This window comes from Pipistrellus kuhlii, unplaced genomic scaffold, assembly GCF_014108245.1.
Source record: "Pipistrellus kuhlii isolate mPipKuh1 unplaced genomic scaffold, mPipKuh1.p scaffold_m20_p_3, whole genome shotgun sequence".
Classification (NCBI taxonomy): Eukaryota; Metazoa; Chordata; class Mammalia; order Chiroptera; family Vespertilionidae; genus Pipistrellus; species Pipistrellus kuhlii.
This window is the reverse complement of record NW_023425529.1, coordinates 31,236,782-31,257,464: the sequence shown is the minus strand read 5'-3', so window position 1 is coordinate 31,257,464 and position 20,683 is coordinate 31,236,782. Positions and strand designations below refer to the sequence as shown.

Here is a 20,683-nt window from a genome sequence, read left to right as displayed (position 1 = left end):
TATGCAAATTGTACCCTTGGGAGTTCCACCACTCGCTATGATGTGCACTGACCACCAGGGGGCAGCACAGAAGGAAGGAATGCCCCAGCTGGCAGCTGGAAGCCCCAAATTAGCACTGATCACCGGCCAAAGCTAGGGACCCTACCCATGCACAAATTTTGGACACTGGGGCTCTAGTAGCCAAATATCTGTCTTCTGGGGAGACATATGTTGTTCTCCAGTATCATTATAGAACCTAAATTATGTACTGCTCACCCTCCCCCAGAATCAGTTGCCACAGGAAGAGCTGGTGCATCCTGCCCCAGGTGTTTTTCTTGTTAAGGCAGGTCAGGCCGCAAAGGGGCAGGGGAGACCTAAGGCAAGTTCTTGTCAGCATAACCTGAGTGGGGGGTGGTCTCAGGAATATTTTGAGAAAAGAACAGGGATAGTATGCAGCTGAATGATGTCAGAACATCTGTACAACGCTAGGAAAATCTGAACATGAAATATTGATACAGTGAGCCCATAAAACACATATGCTCTCCCACACAGGACTAAAGTGTGGGATTCAAGCAGCTGATCTAAAAAGTATGGAAACTGCCTTGGAATCTGAGTTGTTCTCTGGAGTTACTAGTTAGAGAAATCCAACAGCTGGTGGACATCCATGGCAGATCAGTATAACAATAGCATTGATTTCTTAATGAGAAAATGGCAACCTATTTCTTTTTTTTCTTTTTTTTCAAATATCATCATTCCAGATTAACAAGTAATTTTTGTCTTGATCCCACTAGACTTCTAGGCCATATTAAATGAGTTGATTTCAAATATTTCTGGAGTCCACATCCATGGGGAGATGTATGTTAGATGTATCCACAACTTTTGTCTTGGGCAGGTCTCCTTGAAAGTAGATGAGCACCATTTCTGTGGAGGAAGCTTGATTCAAGATGACCTAATAGTTATAGCAGCACACTGCCTTGCTAGCCTTGAAGAGTAAGTTAGGAATTTTCATCATTTGTTTAACTTTGATTAATGATGATAGATAGAACTGAGAGATTTGATGATCTAAATACTTTTTAAGGTTAAATTTCAATTCCTTTCTTAATCTACCCACCTATTGGCCTTCCTGATCCTGAGAAACTCTGTCTGTCCCAAGATTTCCCATGCTTCCTGCCTTATAACCAGAAATCCCAGAGACCCCAGACATCATCTATAATTTGTGGAGTTAGTGGTGGGAAAAAATAATTACCTATTCTAATAAAGTATTAATATCAAATATTAAGTGGATGCTCCAAAATTTTAATAATCTGAGTTTTAGTCATTAGGAGGGCAATAACAGATACTTGGCTAGATTAAAAGTGAGTACTAATAAGAGGGGGAAATTGTAGTTCTAGAAACAACTTTTATACTTTGTTAAAAAAAAAAAAATGGAAGTGCATGTGTAGACTGGTTTATGTACAAAAGAAGAAAAGATGCCACAATTAAATATTTTACACAGAAAGACAGTTGAGGTAGGGGAAAGACCTTCACAGAATGTAAACATTATGATTAAAAACATGATTTTTTATAGATCCCTATAATTTATAAGATCTTATAACAATTAGTAATCACTAATAAAGGTATATTTTCTTTTAAGACTTTGTATTACTTACAGGTACATTAATCACTTTTCATTTAATTGCATGAAATCAAGAGTTTTTCCCAGGGGAAACAACTGCTTATTGAAATATTTTTCTTTGTTTTTAGGCAGCAAATTAAGAGTGGTTATGATTGCTGGAGAGTATAACTTCTTTCAGAAGGATAAGCAAGAACAGAATATTCCTGTATCAAATTATTATCTATCCTGACTACAACAAACTTGGATATATGAATTATGATATTGCACTGCAGGATCTAAAACACAAAGTCAAGTTTGATAAGTAAAGAGAGTTAGAATATAAAAAAAAAATGTAATGCAGAAAACTGTTTTGTACTAGTTAACTTTAATTTCTATTTACTATATATCTAGTAATATTAGAATTGCTACTTTTTTAATATTTTGTTTAATGTACAGAAAGCACTGTAAAGGGCATAAGTCCTAGCCACTCATTTTATGCTTAACTTAAGTAGCATTTTAAGTACTTCAGTGTCTTAACTGGGCTATACTGTTGACCATCTACCTATATTCAGCTCTAGCTATAGAGGAAGATTTTGTTCTCTACATCTTAGGAGGAAGGTTTTTAAAAGAGCCAATAAAACACTAAGGTTGGGGTATTTGAACCTTTTATCAAAATCATTTCCTTTCTGTCATTATTGTGAAATAGATATCTGACACACTCTCAGCCCAGGTTAAACAATCTGAATAAAGTATTAAAAATGTGGGGATTTTTAATGCAAAAAAAGGAAAGTGTTCAGTGACTAAAAACAACGGAAGAGCACAGATCTAGAGTAGTTTTCCAGACACTGAAATAAGCGACTATACTTGAAGCATCTACTTGATTTTTTAGAACCTAGAGCTTTAATTGACCATGTAGGAAGCCTGCAATAGAATAGGGGTCAGGGATGGGAAAGCTGATTGGAGCCTTTGTGTACCTGGAACTTCCTGAAAGGTAATGCTTTGGAAGTAGAAAAAAAAAAAGAGGGAAATACAACACACAAAGTGAGAGAATAAGGAAGCTTACTTGCTTGAACCTTGGCTCTGGATGGAGGGTTCTCAAACAATCTGTAATCTTGAGCAAGCCCTCATTTGGGGTCATGATGAAATTTACATTACCTGTGGTCCAAAACTCCAAGCCAAGACCCTAAGTTCTTAAAGGGGAGTAATCAGGGCTTCTGGAAGAAGCAAATGTCAATCTTTTCTGAAGAGGATAACCTTAAATCTCAGCTTTACTATCCTCCTATAAAGTTTTAATGAATGTGAACACAATTAAATCAAAAGCATGCAGAGAAAGTTGCCACCAAAGAGAGAGTCAGAAATAATAACTAATATTTCTATGATTATGGATGTTAAAATAAGGTACATAATATAAAGTAATTTTTACTTAAGTTTATGTATATAAAATCCTATAAAAAATGACTAAAGAACAGGAAACTATTAATTTAGGAGGAAGATTTTTAAAAGAGCCAATAAAACACTAAGGTATAATATAAAAACATAAGTGGAATTGGAAACAGTAGCTGAATTAGTTAGCAGATTAGATCAGGTACAGGGAACTAGAAAATCTGAAATAATTATTCAAAAGTGACAAAGAAAGAGACAGAGTAGATATTGTAAAAGTATTTAGTAAACATCCAATTTGAGCTTTAGAAAAAAATATATAGGTAATGGGACAAAAAGCAATAATTTAAGAAAAAGGTGGCTAAGGAATAAACATTACTGATAAGGCAAAAATCTTCAGATTTAAGAATTTAATAATTCCAAACTATGATATTAAAAATTATATATAGACTAGAGGCCCAGTGCATAAAATTTGTGCACTCAGAGGGTCCCTCAGCCCAGCCTGCACCTTCTTGCCATCAGGGAGCACTCATTCAATCGGACATTCTTAGTGCTGCAGTGGAGGCAAGAGAGGCTTCTGCCACCACAGCTGCTCCAGGCAGCCCTGATCTTGGCTTCTGGCTGAGCGGGCATGTCCCTGCAGGAGTGCACTGACCACCAAGGGGCAGCTCCTGCATTGAGCATCTGGCCCATGGTGTTCGTCATTCCACTGTTCGGTCGATTTGCATATTAGCCTTTTATTATAGGATATGTTATATTGAAACTATAACATGCTTAAAACATAGAGTGGATCTCAAAAACATCAAGAAGAAAACCTATATTACCAAAAAGGAATGACAATTAGACTGACAGCTAATTTTTCAACAGCAGGAATAAAAGTCAGAAGACCATAATACAAGATCATAAAAATACTAAGAGAGAATAACTCAAACTAGATCTGTATATTAAAAAACTATTGATTTTTTTCTGCTCCTCATTGTAGAAACACTCTATAAAGATTCAATTATGTTAGGTATTTCAATTTCCTTTCCTCAGTTCCCTTAATTGCATGTATTAGGTTTGAGATGTCTATTAGACATCCAAGTCAATGAGATTTTCAATCACACCACTCTATCAAATTTGTCTTGTCACAGTCACCAATGACCTTCATATTGCTAAATTCAAAGGTAAATTTCAGTCTTTAGCTTACTTGATAGGAGCTTTGACAGAGTTGTGCACACTCTCCTAGAAACATTTTCTTCACTTGAATTCCAAGAGTTCCTTGGTTTTTCTCCTACCCCTTTACACACTTTTCCCATGGTGATCTCACCCAGGATCAAGGCCCAATTATCTATACCAGATCTAGGCTTAAACACCATCTACTCGAAGAGTACTGCAATGGTATCTATCTAGTACATGTTCCTTTTATTATAGACATGCTGCTTGGATTAATAGGGATCATAAACTACCTAGTGGTTATCTGCCTGAATGATTAATAGGCATCTCAAACTTAATATGTTTAAATAAAAATCCTAATTATCCCCTACATTCTAAATCTGCCTTTCATCCCAATTAATGACAGATCTACCCTGCCAGGTGTTTAAGCTAAAAACTTTCTACTCATTCTTCTTTCTCTTGTTCTCTACATCTAATCCATCAGGAAAATCCTATTTCTTCTGCCTTACCTTTTCCACTCATATATCCTGTTTCAGTCTACAGTCTCTCTTGCTTGGGTTATTTTCAATCAACTCTTAAATGATCAGCTTCCTCTTTTGCACCACTAATGTTTATTATTAACCCAGCAGCCAGAATAATACTTTTTGAAATGTAAGTCAGGTTATGCCTCTCTATTCAAAACACTTCAGTGGTTCTCCATTATACTCAGATGGAAATCAATACCCTTATTATCTGACATCTCCCTCCTCCTAGCCCAACATCTAACCTCTTTTTTGTTTTTAACTGAACATTCTTTTGTTTAATCTACTCCAGGCATCTTGGCCTCCCCACTGTTCCTCAAACAATATGACATTATTCCACTACAGGGGATGTTCCATTCTGTTTCTTCTTCAAATGCTTTCCACCAAGCTAACTGCATGGGGCTTTCCCCCAGCTTCTTAAGACTGTTCAAATGTCACAGGCTCAATGAGACTTGTCATGACTGCCCTATTTAAAATTAGACCTCCCATGCCATCCTTTTTAATCCCCAGATTTATCTTCTTTATCCTGCTGTCCCCTACTCCAAACTCATACACACACCACACACACACACACACACACACACACACACACACACACACACACACACATTCTGCCAAGGCAGGGACTTTTTTTTTTCAGCTTATTCACTGAGGCCTAGAAGAATGCTTGCCAGACAGTAGTACTCAATTTACTATTGAGAGAGAAAAAAAACTATTCTCTATGAACAAGTGTACACCTTAAAATGTTAGCAGCTTTGGGCTGGTGGATTGTGGTATGTAGAATAATGGGTTATGTTTTTTCTTGTTTTACTTTTCCTGCATTTTTCTAAATTTTTATATAAAATATTTTTTTACAAGAGAGGAAAACATTGAATATATATGTAAATATAGCATTTAGGAGTAAATTGTAGAAGAAATTAAATCAGCCAGTATCATTTTCCAAATATATTCAGCATCAATTCTCTGTGAACCTTACGACTTTTTGTTGTTGTTTTTCAGGAATTGCTGTCCAGCCTATCTGTCTTCCCCATGGAAATGATACGTTTGAAAAAGGGATTCTTTGAATGACCAGTGGATGGGGCAAGATTTTAAAGAATAAGAGGCATCAAAAAATAAAATATTTTTTCCAGGCCCCTTTGCATGCCCAGTAGAAGGAAGAATTTCTCTGGCCATGAGTAATTCATTATTTCCTGAATTTCCTTTCCCCTGAGTTCTGACCCAGTGAAGATCTGTGTCTCTCTTCACTGTATAAAAGTCTATACTTGAGACTCTACGTAAACCTTGCTGCCAATGTGGTTAGTGTGTCAGATAAAACCTAAGGTAACTATAACAGATGAGAAGACTACAGCAAAGGGATAATCAGGAAATAGTAAAAATTGTTCAGTTTTATTATATTTAATATTATGACTTTTAAAGAAAAAATAAAGAACTTTATCAAATATTGCTTTATTGACTGATGTTTTCCTGTTGGGGAAACATTCGAGCATATATTTTTAAGGTAACATAGGCGGTAAAAACCACCTATGTTACCTTAAAAATAGGATGGATTTTTTTTATAAAGGTCCTTTATAACATATATGATTTTAGGAAAGAATATAATTCCTTAAAAAAAAAGAGAGAGTTTCTACAATTTGGTTAAACATCTATTTGAAATAGTTTTAAACTTGAAGTCTTATTACTATTTGTTTTAGTGAGGAAAGTTGTTGACTAACTTATCATTTCCTTCTCCATGGCATTGGAATATTCAAATGCCCTGCAAGAATTGGACTTTCTATCATGGATGACAGAATGTGTAGTACTCTGCTCAAGGGTATGAACCTTCCTCCCTTGGGAAGGACCTATTGAGGTCCACTTGTTTGTAGACAATGGAATCTGGATTCTTGCTGAGATAACTTCTTGGGAAGACAACTTCTTGTGCTAGAGACGGGGCTCCTTTAAAAAATAACCACAGGACATCAGTTGGCATTTTCCCCAAGGTGTCTGAGTTGATGGGTTTTATCACTCAGAACATGATTACAAATGGGTGTAATTTCTGTGAATTTTCCTTTATTTATTGCAACTCAAAAATTTTTTTGTACTTAATTATTTCAAGAGTACTTTGATATCATCTGGACTAAGCTTTAAACCAAAGCAAAAATATGGCTGGTTTTCAATTTGTAATTCATTGTATATAAACTCTTGTCTCTGAATTTATGAGTACTGACATAAAGTTATGTCAATTTAACTTAAATATCAGCTGGTTCTTCAAATTTATGTTCACATAGGTTTTAATAAAATGTATATCTTTTTGTATTTCTGAGATTTAAAAATACAAGAAAGGATTCAGAAGATTCTTTATCCATTTGATGTTTGTTTTATTTCCCCCTCTAGATTACTTAAAAGTACGGAAATAAATCCCTCCTCTCCCATTCAGCCTTATTCATTTTACCTGAAGACAGTTGGAAAATATGGAGGCTTTGCGATTACCTTTGTTCTGTGGCACTAAAATCTAGATTAAGAAAACAAATATGAGTGTGGAGATGCTAACCTGTCCTCAAGGAAGTTTCTATCTATTTGGGGAGACAAAGAAGTAAATGGACAGTTGCAATAAAAGATGGATTGTAGGTCAGCCCAGAGAGTGTCAGATTACCGAGGAGGAGCCTAGGGCTGAGTACTGAGGGGCCAGATGGTTTGCTATGCAAAGGGGCAGCATCTTCACAAGAAAATGGCACAGGGGCAGCCACTGCAGAATAAAGAGGCATGAGAAAACACAATTTACAGGACAAGTCGTTTAGTATAAGAAACAATTTGTTGTTGCTGTTAATCCTCACCCAAGGTTATTTTCCACTGATTTTCAGAGAGAGGAGAGAGAGAGGGAGAGACACAGAGAGAGACATTTCAGTTTGGTTGCCTCCTGCACACACACCAACCAGGGCCAGGAATTCAACTTTCAACTAAGGTGCGTGCCCTTGACCAGAATCAAACCTAGAACCCTCAAGTCTGCAGGATGTCGCTCTATCTACTGAGCCAAATCAGCTCAAGAACCAATTGTTTTCTTATTAATAATTTGCTTTATTGATTACACATTGAAGTGATATGTTGTGTTCAATAAAACCTATTATTAAAATTAATTTCACCAGTTTAATTTTTTTTAATGTGGCTACTGAAAAAATTTAGAATTCTATGTGACTACTATTTTTTCATTTAAAAAATAAAACTTTACTGTTGAGAGTATTACAGATGTCCCCCTTTTCCCATTCATTGTCACCCTCCACCCAGTTCCCACTCCACCTGAACCAATAGTTTTTAAAGGCCAAGACCCAGAGCACAGAACATAGTGTTCTTACCATCCCTCCCTTCTTCTAGCCCAAGATCAGCCACCTGGATGACGATTTGGAAAGCACTGCTTGCTGCCTTGGGGCCTGCTGAGCACCAGCTCTACCTCAAACCAGAGAGGCTCTCAACTCACTTTCCTTTGGTCTTCAGAGTAAGTGTTCTGTTCATTGCCATCACTGCAGAGGGAAAGTCTCTCCTGGTGGCACTTCTGTTCAGTTTTTATCACCTGGATGTGAAGATTAAAAAGCTTAACTGCCGAAACCGGTTTGGCTCAGTGGTAGAGCGTCGGTCTGCGGACTGAAAGGTCCCAGGTTCGATTCCGGTCAAGGTTATGTACATTGGTTGCAGGCACATCCCCTGTAGGGGGTGTGCAAGAGGCAGCTGGTTGATGTTTCTCTCTCATTGATGTTTCTAGCTCTCTATCTCTCTTCCTTCCTCTCTGCAAAATATCAATAAAATATATTTTTAAAAAAAAAAGCTTAACAAACTCTGAACAAAGGTTAATGATAACACTGTAAAATAGCAATGAAATCAGGCGATAACCATTAATTCCAGAGTCAAATGAAATTCAGAATGTGACGTGTACTTTATTTAAGTAACACTTCCTGCTGACCATCTTTTTTCTAATCTCCTGGTTGCCTATTTCTTCTTATTCTAACAATTAAAATGTGGCTCCTGGGCCACATATGGCCTTTTGTCCCCTTGAGTGTGGCTCTTCCACAAAATACCATGGCCTGGGCGAGTCTATTTTGAAGAAGTGGCATTAGAAGAAGTTTAAATTTAAAAAATTTGGCTCTCAAAAGAAATTTCAATCGTCGTATTGTTGATATTTGGCTCTGTTGACTAATGAGTTTGCCGACCACTGCTCTGAGTAAATGATAGAGATTTGCCATGTCATTGCTAAAATGTGTATACTTTTACTTTAGTATCTTTAAACAAAGGTATTTTATTGTAACCCAGGACAACCTACTTAGAAATGAGAAAACTCCATCTTAATTCAAAATACTATAAATTTGAGAACTTCAGTGTGATACATGATTTGAAAAAACTGCATAAATGTTAAAAAATCTGAAGAATTCAAAGAAAAGAACATTATAAATACTATTCAACCATAAAAAGAATGAAATCTTGACATTTGTGACAACACAGATCTTAAAGACATTATAATAAATGAAATAAGTCAGAAAGAGGTATAAGTACTATATGATCCCACTTATATGTGGAATTAAAATAAAAAAACTAAGCTTACAGATACAGAAAACAGATTGGTGGTCACCAGAGGTAGGGGAAGGAGGGTGAGCAAAATGAGTGAAGAGGGTCAAAAGGTACAAACTTCCAATTATAAATATGTCATGGGGATATAATGTAGATATTGTAACTATAGTTAATAATACTGTATTGCACATTTAAAAGTTGCAGAGAGTAGAATTTAAAAATACTTATTATAAGGCAAAATGTGTAAATATGTGTGATGATGGATATTTATTAAAGTTATTATGATTGTTTTGCAATATATACAAATACTGAATTATTGTATACCCCCAAACTAATATAATGTTATATGTTAAATTATACCTTAATGCCTCACAGGTGGTGCTCAGTGGTTGAGCATTGATTTATGAACCAAAGGGTCATGGTTCGATTCATGGTCAGGGCACATGCTAGGATTAAGAGCTCAATCCCCAGTGTGGGACATGCAGGAAGCAGCTGATCAATGGTCCTCTATCATCATTGATATTTCTCTCTCTCTCTCCTTCTTTCCCTCTTTCTCTCTCTCTCTCTCTCTCTCTCTCTCTCTCTCTCTCTCTCTCTCTCTCTCTCTCTCTCCCTTCCTCTCTGAAATCAATAAAATATTTTTAAAAGTTCAAAAAATATAACTTAATAGAAATAATATAAGAGGAAAAGTATTGTAGAAGTAGATATGTCAGATAATTAATAAGACTATAATTTAAAAAAAAAGAAAGAAAAAAATGTAACCCTTAGAAATTTTACTGATGAAATCTGCAAATACAATGTCTTGGTCACAGAACCTAAAAACATAAATTCCTATAAATATAAATTAAACATTATAAATTGTATAATTTAAAGATGACTCTACCATATGTCTTGAAATATTGTCCATAGCTGAAGTAAAAAATCAACTTTTTCCCTATGTTTTGGAAGATTGCAGACCTCAGGGAATAGTGTTAGTTGGAGGAACAGTGAGGATCCACTACCCCCATTTGAAACAGGGCAACTATGATCATAATTGATATGTGTCCCAGGTAGGAAGGTTTCCCGGGTTTTCCCCTTAAACTGGGCCATTTAAGGATCTATGTTTTGTCATTTTTATCTAGGATCTCAATTTCTTTATCTGACTAACATAAAAGTTATATATTTCATCTGAAATTTTCTGATTGGCAAATATTTACTAATCAGTATGCCTGATACAAGTGGTAGTAAGAAGGGAGCTCACCTGGATTGATATATTCTAATGACTAACATTAACAGCATTTGGTAGTGATATTGTTATGGGAATTTAGTGGGTAATCCGTTTCACTTATTTCTGAAATAATGATAATATTTTGTTAAGTTTTGCCTTGAAGATGGAAACTAGCTCATGTTCTATAAGCTTCGATGTCTTTGAAATTTTTTCTACATACCCCATCTTCTATATGGCTAACAATATCTTTAAGGTCAAGCAATTAGTTTGCTAGTACCTCATCGCCTTGAGTGTTCTACATCCATTTTTAAAAATCATATTTAACATTGAAAAGTATTCAAAGATAGATGGTAAGAGCTTATAATCTGCTAGGAGGAGAGAATTGGACAAAATTAAATATACTATTAAAAAAGATGGAATAAGCTTTATAATCCCAGGTGTGTTGATACTATGGAAAATGGAGAGACAAATTCTCATTGCAGCATTTTGTAAGGTGTGCATACTGTGGTTGGGAGGGGTTGGGGTAGGAATGCTTTAGTGAAGGGGGTGATATTGAAGCTAAGCATTAAGGATAGTTATGATTTTATAGTTCATGAAGTCTTTTATAGCCCTAATATCTAAGAGATTTCTACAAACCATTCTAGACAGAGGAAATTGTGTGTAAGCAGGAAAGTGAAGACTATCAGGTGAAGAGGTCAATGTTAATGTAACCAGGAACTGGGTTAGCAATGGACAATGAGATAAAAAGATGCTAAGGCCTTACTTATAGAGGACCTTGAATTTCATGTGAATAAATTTAGACTCTATGCTGAAGGCAATGGAAAGTTAAATTGCTGGTGAGATTGTAATTTATAAAATGAATGTAAAATGAATGTAAATATTTTTATGAGTACAGGATGAAAATGAAGTGGCTTATTGCAGCCCATATTTAAAAGGCTTAAGAGTCTAAGTTCTATGAACAAAAGTAGTAATAATTTAATACCAATAAATCCTTTACCATTGTTGCTTATTCTTCTTTTAGAACAGAGGTGGGAAACCTTTTTTTCTACTAAGGGTCATTTGGGACTTATAGCATCATTCACCAGCCATCCAAAATAATCAACTTAAAAATCAGTGTGCTATATTTAGTAAAACTATTAACTTACTCCTAATGTGTTGGCAGTGTCAGACCAAATAATTTCTTGGGTCTTATAAATGGCTCTTGGGCTGGATATTCCCTACCCCTGTTTTAGAAAAATAGCATTCAGAACAGAAATGAGAGTCCTGGTTTAGAGTTCTGGGCAGGGGACGTAGGGAGGAGGTCTGTAGGTGCCATCTTTGGAAAGGGACATGGGTGAGCTGGAAATTACCTGAAGGAAAATGCCCAAGATGGAAAGAAATTCAAAACAGTGTCTTGGTAGATATGATGGGAGGAACTAGGAATATTTCTGTTCCAAAGAAGACTTGAGAGGAGGAAGGAACTGTTTTGACTTATGTGGAAGGCTACTCGAGAAGCAGAATTGGACTTTTTCTGATTAACTATAGAGTATATGTTAGGGTTAGCAGAGGGTAGATATTAGGAGGAGGCAGATTTCAATTCAATGTTAAATAGTTTCTAATTTGAGATATTTCTGAGACTTAATGGACTGTCTGAGGAGATAATGAGTTTCGTTTATAAGTGGTTATTTTAGCAGAGCACGAATAGCTAGTGAAAAAGCATGTACAATATATATTAGGGAAGAGACATGCAGATGACAGCCCATTTACCCTGAAACACAGAAAACCTGAGATTCAATGTACCTAGGCAATGAAGAATTAAAGAGATATATATAAGAAGGACTTTTAAGAGAAAAGGATTGGTAGTAGTGTCAGAACTTGCAAAAGTCTAAGTTCAGATTAAATGCTGTTGGATATAACAGTTCTTATTTGGGAGCTGATTCAGTAGAAATTGTCCATCAGAAGCTATATTCATAATGGATTAAGAGATTATTGAAGATTTGGTATCTTTTTCTTCATCAAATATTCAAAAAATATTTTTTGAGGCCTTAAGATATGTCAAGCTAATTTAGGTGCTAGTAATATAGCAGTAAATGAAACAGACAAAAATGTTTTCTTTTGTGGGGCAAGTTGGGAGATGGAGGGTGGGGATAATTCAAGAAATGTTATATATCATAGTAGACAGAGATAAGTACTATATAAAGCAAGAAAGATGGTATAGAGAGTGATAGGTATTAGAGAGGATGATCAGGGAAGACTGCTTCAAAGATGATACTTGAACAAAGACTTGAATAAAATGAGGGAGGAAATTATATGATCATCTTGGGAAGGGACATTCCTGATCAAAAGAATGGCTTGTATGAATCAGGAAAACTTGTGGTATATTCAGAGTACAGAAAGATCAGAGAGCTTAAGCTAAATGAGAGAGGGAGAAATAGTTGTGATTAGTGGTGGTCAAACTCATAGACATAAGAAGGGTTAGGGATTTTACTGTAAGTAAGATAGGAAGCCATTGGAGGACTTTGAGCAGAGGAGGAGCATGATCTGATATGTTTTAAAAAGATCACTTTGGCTATTGTACTGAAAATAGACTGTAGACAGACAGGCAAGACCAAGAGCTGAGAGACCAACTACTGCAATAATCCAGGTAAGGATGTTGTTGGCTTTGACCAGGATTGTAACAGTAGAAGTGGTGAGAAGAACCACAGGATTTGCTAATAAGTAGAAAATTTTGGTTTTAAGTGAGAGAAACTTATGATTGACTTGAAAGGATGGAGGTGCTATTGTTTGAGATGAGGAATAAAGCTAAGCAGTGAAGAGGAAGATGGAACGGTGGCTTTTGGTAGTAGGGTAGTAGGACCAAGAGAAATGGAGTTTTGTTTTTGTTTGTTTTCTGGACATGTAGGTTTAACTGTCCTTATGGCAGAAGAGAGGATAAGAGTGATAACTCAAGAAAAATACATCTATTTGTGAAGAAAGTTTAATAAGAACACTATATATAAAAGAAATTTAGATTTGGAAAGAAAAATCAACTCCTTTTCTGGGAAAGCAACAAAAAATCTTTAGGTAATTTATAGGAAAGTTGAAGTAATTTAGACCAAATGCTGTTTTCATAATTATAAGGTTTCAATTGATTCAGGTTTAGGGGATTCAGTTGAGATTAATAGCTAAGAAGATATTACAGAGTTTAGGGACTAAACAAAGAAGTCAACTACAGCCCAATCAGCATGGCTCAGTGGTTAAATGTCAACCTATGAGCCAGTAGGTCACGGTTCGATTCCTGGTCTGGGTGCATGCCCCAGTTGTGAGCTTGATCCCCAGTAAGGGGCATGCAGGAGGCAGACAATCAATGATTTTCTCATCATTGATGTTTCTCTCTATCCCATTCCTTTCCTCTCAAATCAATTTTAAAAAATACTTCTTTTAAAAAAGAAGTCAACTAGAGAGAAAAAGACTTTCAGTAATATCACAATTCAGTATTAGCATGAATTTGTTACATTTCAACAAGTTTAAAACAAACTGGTTGTAAAATCCATTGTTATTTTTCATGTACCACTAATAAAGCAAATAAAACATCTAAGTCTGAGAAATCTCATGGAAAGCTGGGACACCAAAGGCCTGCAGTGTTAGACTAAACCCACCCACATGGAAAGTTACATGCCTCAACCTTGGCACTGGATGTAGGAAGGAATAAATATCTTGCCTGATAATTTGAATCACAAGCTAATACTTGTGTAAGTCTACAGTCTGAAATCCCCTACATCAGTGTAGTCCAAACTATCCCAAGCAGAAAAATTAAGCAGTATTTAGTTGAGAGTTCCCTCAGGTGACTGGGCAAAGCTAATACAAGTCCTTTCTGGAAAAACTCTCAATCTGTGCCTAACAGAATTATAAGTTCTTTCTGATTTTAAAATGTTCAAATGTGAAAAGGCATGTGTTTTAGAATTGTAATAAGGTATGGAGCCAGTTTGCAGGCTTGGTGACTTCTCCAGCATGTTAAGCAGCATTGAATGGCACAGGGTTTTATAAATGCCAAACGGAGTCAATTAGATAATGGTAAGGGAGAAAGAGATAATGAGAAGTGGGGAGTTTATACAATCTTCCCAAGCCTAATTTTATTCTGGCAGCTGGTACCTAGGCTCAGAAATGGCAGATAATAGAACTCAGGTGGTCTCCTCTTTTTTTCATGCCCATGGGAGATACTGCATTTCTTAGAGGCTAGAAGAGTGACTTGCATATCATGAGCACTCAGTAGATAATTGAATAGATAAATCCATGATTATTTTTGGTACCCATATCACTTAGCTTGACTAGACCTCAGAATCCTTGTTGTTGTTGTTGTTGTTGTTGTTGTTGTTGTTAATCCTCCCCAGAGGGTATATATTTTCTATTGATTTTTAGAGAGAGTCGAAGGGAGTGGAAGAGACAGAGAGAAACAGCAACATGAGAGAGACACATCAATTGGTTGGCATTCACAGGAGCCCCGAACCAGTGCCCAAAATCAAGCCCACAAATGAGGTATAACCCTTGTAATTAAATCTTTGACCCTTCAGTCCTCTCTAATCATCGAGCAACCAGCCTCAGAGTCCTTTTTAAAAAAATATATTTTATTGATCTTTCACAGAGAGGAAGAGAGAGGGATCGAGAGTTAGAAACATCAATGAGAGAGAAACATCAATCAACTGCCTCCTGCACACCTCCCACCAGGGATGTGCCCACAAACAAGGTACATGCCCTTGACTGGAATCGAACCTGGGACCCTTCAGTCCACAGGCCTACACTATATCCACTGAGCCAAACCAGTCAGGGCTCAGAGTCCTTTTTAATAGCAACCGCTAACAATAAATCAAGATTGGCAAGTGATTTAAAATCTGTTTTCCATCACTGAGTTAGAGATTTTGAGGCAGAAAATAATTTAATCAAAAGATGAGAAAGTACTGACCTTTGAAATCATAAAGCCTAACCTGCATTTTCTGTTATATAAGATGGGATGAGTCCCTTAATGTCAATGCCAGTTTTCCCATTTGGAGAGGGAGAGTTATTTCGCTCCCATTTGCTTTAGAGGGGGTGTAATGAATATCAGGAAAAATGATAGATGTGGGGTGCTTTTTCAATCGAAGTGCTTAAAAATTGAGTTTTATAATATTTTTAGGTGGCTTATTGCTTTTTAAATTGAAGTGCTTAAAAAGTGATTTTAATGATATTTTAGGCAGTCTATTTTTACATCTATATTCAGAGTAATGGAGCTGAATAGAAAAAGAGTAAAGCAAGTTTTTTCTGGTTAAGAGGAAATATTTAGTAAGAATAATTCTCGTGTTTGGTTTTTGGAAACTAGGTATAAAAGAGTTGGATAGTTCCTACAGTCCTAAACATTTATTTATCACTTAGGCAGTGGGGTTATTAAATGGTCTAAGGTGGTTGATAAAGACTACCAAGTTTTAAGAAAAAAAAGTTCATTCTGACATGTGAGATTCCAGTTAAGATTGCTTTGCTCTCAGATGAGCCTGAGACATGGCAGACAATGAGGATTTATGGTCCACTGAGACTTCTTTTTCTGAATAATAATATGAATTAATGTAGGAAAATAAAGATGTAAAGGATTATGTGTTAAATTATGTTTGACTACTTTCAAAATGTTTAGACATGTTTCTAAAGATGTTAGGAAAAGGTCACAGCTGACCTCACTGGCAGTTTGAGAGATGACATTGCAACCACAGGGACTGTGACTTCGACTGACAACTCATAATTCATAATTCAACTTCTGGGTGAATCTCATGAATTTCTAATTAGTCTTAGAACAAAGATATGAATCTTAGGTTTCTTCCATTTATGGTTCAGAATTCTAGCATTTTATAACTAAGTGAAATTTAAAGAGTGGTTTTTGGCCACTTTCTAATTAATACTCTTTGTTTATTGGATCAATGTCAGAAATTCAAGCATAAGCAAATCATTCTCCCATAAGGAATTTCCATTGCTTTTTATATTCTCATATCCTATAAAATGTTACTGTTGGTGAGTTATGAGCTAAAGACCAGATAATAGACCTTATTTGTCACACTTTACTTTGTGGTTTATTAATGTTCTCCACCTTCCCCTATCCAGCTTATGTATTTGGAAAATAATGGTACCAGATATAAAGTTATCCTGTTAAGATTTATAAGCTTAGACATAGAAAATCAAGTTGGATGTGACCATGACTATGTATCTTTGCTTATTAGTAAAAATGTTACATTTATTTTCATTTGTCATCTTATAGTCCCTGGATTGGTTTAGTATTATTCCTCTTAAAATATGGTTCACAGCAGTGGAGAGCACAGGAGATAATCTGCCACCTTGATCACTGGACTACTGGTGAGCTAAAATTTTGATTAACTTTCAAATAATGCTTTTAAATTGTGAATAATGCTTTTAAATTGTGAACTATAGATATCTATATCTATATCTATATCTATATATCTATATCTATATATCTATATCTATATCTACTTCAATATATCTATATATTAAAGAACAGTTATTACTATACATTTGTGTCCATAACACCCAGTTTAGGAAGGATCTTTTTACTTTCAAGATCCCAAGAAGTAAACAATATGCTAAATTTTGTGTTAATCTTTTTTAGTTGGTTTTAAAAGCTATAGATCCTTATAGCCGGTATATTGGTCTTTCTTAGTTTTGATATTAATTTAAAGAATTATAGTTTATATTGTTTTGACTTGCTTTTATCCTCATACCATGTTATATAGATTAATCTGTGTGGATGTGTATATGTAATTAATTCATTTTCAGTCCAGACTTGTTAAGATAATCACTTGTGGGTAGGTTCTGGGCACTGTACATTTAGATACTCCCCAGATAATTCCAATGTTTAGTCAAGATCAAGAACCACTCCCAGTCTCTCTCATCCATCTTGACCACTCCCCACCTTACTCACAGTGGGCCAGCCCCTTCCTCAAACATACTGAGCATTTCTGTTTCCAGGCTTCATAGTTGCTGTTCCCACTGCTTTTCAGGGTACCACATACATTCAGGTGTCTTGCAGCCTTAGGCTCCTCTTGGCTATAAGTTTCATAACCTTTTCTTGTTTTTGATGATTTTGACATTTTTGGGGAGCACTCATCTTAGAATGTCCCCAATTTGATTTTATCTGATCTTTTCCTCATAGTTTTGCTCTGATTATGAATTAAAGGGAAGGAAGTCCACAGAGGCAAGGTGCCATTCTTATCACATCATAGCAAGAGGACATGCTATCAGCATAATTTACCACTGATGATGTTAACCTTAATCACTGGCCAAGGTAGTGTTTGCCTAGTGTCTTCACAGTTGTTACATTTCTGCCTTTCCATACTTTCTCTTTAGAAGCAAGTCACAAAGGGTAGTCCACACACAAGGGGTTGGATGTCAAGCTCCACCTTCTTGAGCAGGGAGTAGTTATATAAAATATTTAAAATTATTTATGGGAGATTTGTCTCTTCACCATGTATTTATTAAATCATCTCTTTATATCAGTATGGACTCAGGAATATTTATTTTATATGACTACATATTTATTTGGTTGCTTAAATTGTTCTAGCTTTAACCATCGTGAGCTTTTTCAGCGTGATTCTTATCTTTTTGACATACTCCCATCATTTTGTGACACTATAAGATTCTCCAGGATCCACTTATGTATTTCCTGTTCAGTCCTAAAATCAGTCAATTCCTTAATGAACTATGATTCATTTTAATGAAAAATAGTATGAGAAATCATTTGGGTGCTGGGCATAATAGTTGCTATGAGGGTTTTATTTTATTTTATTGAATATATCCTTATTAATTTCAGAGAGGTAGGAAGAGGGAGAAAGCGAGATAGAAATATCAATGATGAGAGAGAATCATTGTTCATCTGCCTTCTGCATGCCCCCTACAGGGAATCAAGCCAGCAACCCAGGAATGTGCCCTGACCAAGAATCAAACTGTGACCTCCTAGCTCATAGATCAATGCTCAACTGGCTGGGCATAGGGTTTTATTTTAGTAAATTTCTAGGCTCTCTTAGCTGAAAAAGGTAGAAAATATAGGAATGCATATATATATATATGTATATATATATATATATATATACACACACACACACACACACACACACACACACACACACATACATAAAAACACTAATAAAAGAGCAAGATGCATATTGATCATACCTTCACGACACTCACCAGCCAATCAGTAGTGGGCATGCAAATTAAACCAACGAAGATGGAAGGTTAATTTGCATACACAGGCACTGCCCCAACCACTCTGGGCCTCTGGATAGCGTGGGAAGGCAGAAAGGCGGGTCCAGCCTGAGTGAAGGCAGTGCTGGCAGCCAGGGGAAGGAAGGCCCATTTTGCACAAATCTTTGTGCATCGGGCCTCTATTATACACACACACACACACACACACACACACACACACACACAGAGATATATATCCTACCTAATAAAAGAGTAATATGCAAATTGACTGTCATTCCAACACACAAGATGGCTGCCCCCATGTGGATACAAGATGGCCACCACAAGATGGCCAGCAGGGGAGGGCAGTTGGAAGGGAACAGGCCTGCAAGGGAGGGTAGTTGGGGGTAATCAAGCCTGCAGGGGAGGGAACTTAGGGGTGACCAAGCCAGCAGAGGAGGAAAGTTGGGGGAGACCAGTCCTGCAAGGAAAGGCAGTCAGGGAGGACCCAAACCTGCAGAGGAGAGCAGTTGGCGGGGACCAGGCCTGCAGGTTAGGGCAGTTTGGGGTGACCAGGCCTTCAGGGGAAGATAGTTAGGGGCAATCAGGCTGGCAGGGGAAGGTAGTTAGGGGTGACCAGACCAGTAGAGGAGGGAAGTTAGGGGCGACTGGACCTGCAGGGAAGGGCAGTTGGGGGGCGGGGATCCAGGCTTGCAGGGGAGAGAAGTTTGGGAGGGACCAAGCCTGCAGGAAGAGCAGTTGGGAGGACCAGGCCTGCAAGGGAGGGCAGTTAGGGCTGATCAGGCCTTCAGGGGAGGGCAACTAGGGGTGACCTAATTAGGGGTGATCAGGCCTGCAGGGGAGCAGTTAGGCATCAATCAGGCTGGCAGGAGAGTGGTTAGGGAGTTATCAGGCTGGCAGGCAGAAGTGGTTAAGAGTAATCAGGAAGGCATGCAGGCAAGCAGTTGGGAGCCAGCAATCCTGGATTGTGAGAGGTATGTCTGACTGCCCGTTTAGGCCTCTAGTTTCTTCTGAGATCAGTACTGTGACTGGATAGGAAAATATTAGTGATGGTAAACATTTTACACTTGCAAAAATTTTACTACAGGTTGTTAATTTTGAAAATTTGTCATGGAAATTATATACGGCAGGATCTACATTAGCCTTTCTTCTTTCCAGAGGAAAGAAACTATGTTTTATTTAGTTGTGATAGGTGATCAAATTAGAGAATGAGCTATTTTATATGTTCCCTGCGAGGTATTTAATTATAAGTAGGCTAGATCCATAAGGGACAAGTATGTTTTTTAGGCTTTGCAGTCCACATGGTCCCTGTCACACTACTAAATTTTGCCATTTTAGCAGAAAGCAGAATGTGTACATTTTAGCACAGACAATATGTAAAGCAATGGATGTGGCTGTGTTCCAAAAGAACTTCATTCATGACATTTACATTTTGTATATCATTTATGTCACAAAATATTTTTATTTGGATTTTTTCAATCATTTAAAAATGTACCAACCATTATTAGTTCTTGGGTTATAATAAATAGAACCAGGGGTGGGGATGGAGGTGCTGGCATGGAATTGACCCATTGGCTGTAGTTTGCTAAATATTGGGCTAGATTGTAGTTATTAAGCCATAATACTAGTAATATACTGATCAATTTTAATGGTTTGATGTTTACATTTTACTTCATTTCACTACATAAGAGCATTTTCTTTTTGTTTCTGTGTCATTTATTTAGAATCTGTGAATTTGAAGAAGGAATTTCTCTTTGTGTACAATATTCATGTTCACAGCTATAGTACATCCTGAAGCCAAATTGCACTTTCCCAAAATCTTTGCAACCACTGAGGAGGTTTCTAGCTTCCCTGTTTTGCAAAAGAGGAGGTTATGGCCCAAAGATTTATGTAGCTTACTACAATCCCATGACTAGTAGGTATCAAAGCTAGATGCTAAAATCGGCCATGACTTCGCTGATAATCTGTGAATTCCCAGCCTGACTTCAGCTCCATGTGATTTAGCCTCCACTTCACTCTCCAACTTCATTTCCTCCTTTTGTCCCTTCAGGCACTGTGGTCTTCCTTTCTTTTTAACACCAAACTCACCCTGTGTTCGGGAGCCATGCACTTTCTTTTCCTCCA

General features: G+C 36.7%; 1 protein-coding gene across 1 annotated transcript in view; it reads left to right on the top strand.

The window, feature by feature from the left end:
• The first annotated feature begins 515 nt into the window (after positions 1–515).
• Positions 516–20,683, top strand: part of OVCH1 (ovochymase 1) — a 53,234-nt gene continuing 33,066 nt past the window's right edge. The window contains 12 exon segments of the mRNA XM_045587435.1: positions 516–645; positions 867–969; positions 1,727–1,804; positions 1,806–1,895; positions 5,633–5,724; positions 6,363–6,392; positions 6,395–6,494; positions 6,496–6,532; positions 6,534–6,729; positions 10,069–10,194; positions 16,444–16,473; positions 16,476–16,559. Coding sequence (XP_045443391.1) covers positions 516–645; positions 867–969; positions 1,727–1,804; positions 1,806–1,895; positions 5,633–5,724; positions 6,363–6,392; positions 6,395–6,494; positions 6,496–6,532; positions 6,534–6,729; positions 10,069–10,194; positions 16,444–16,473; positions 16,476–16,559 — 1,096 coding nt within the window.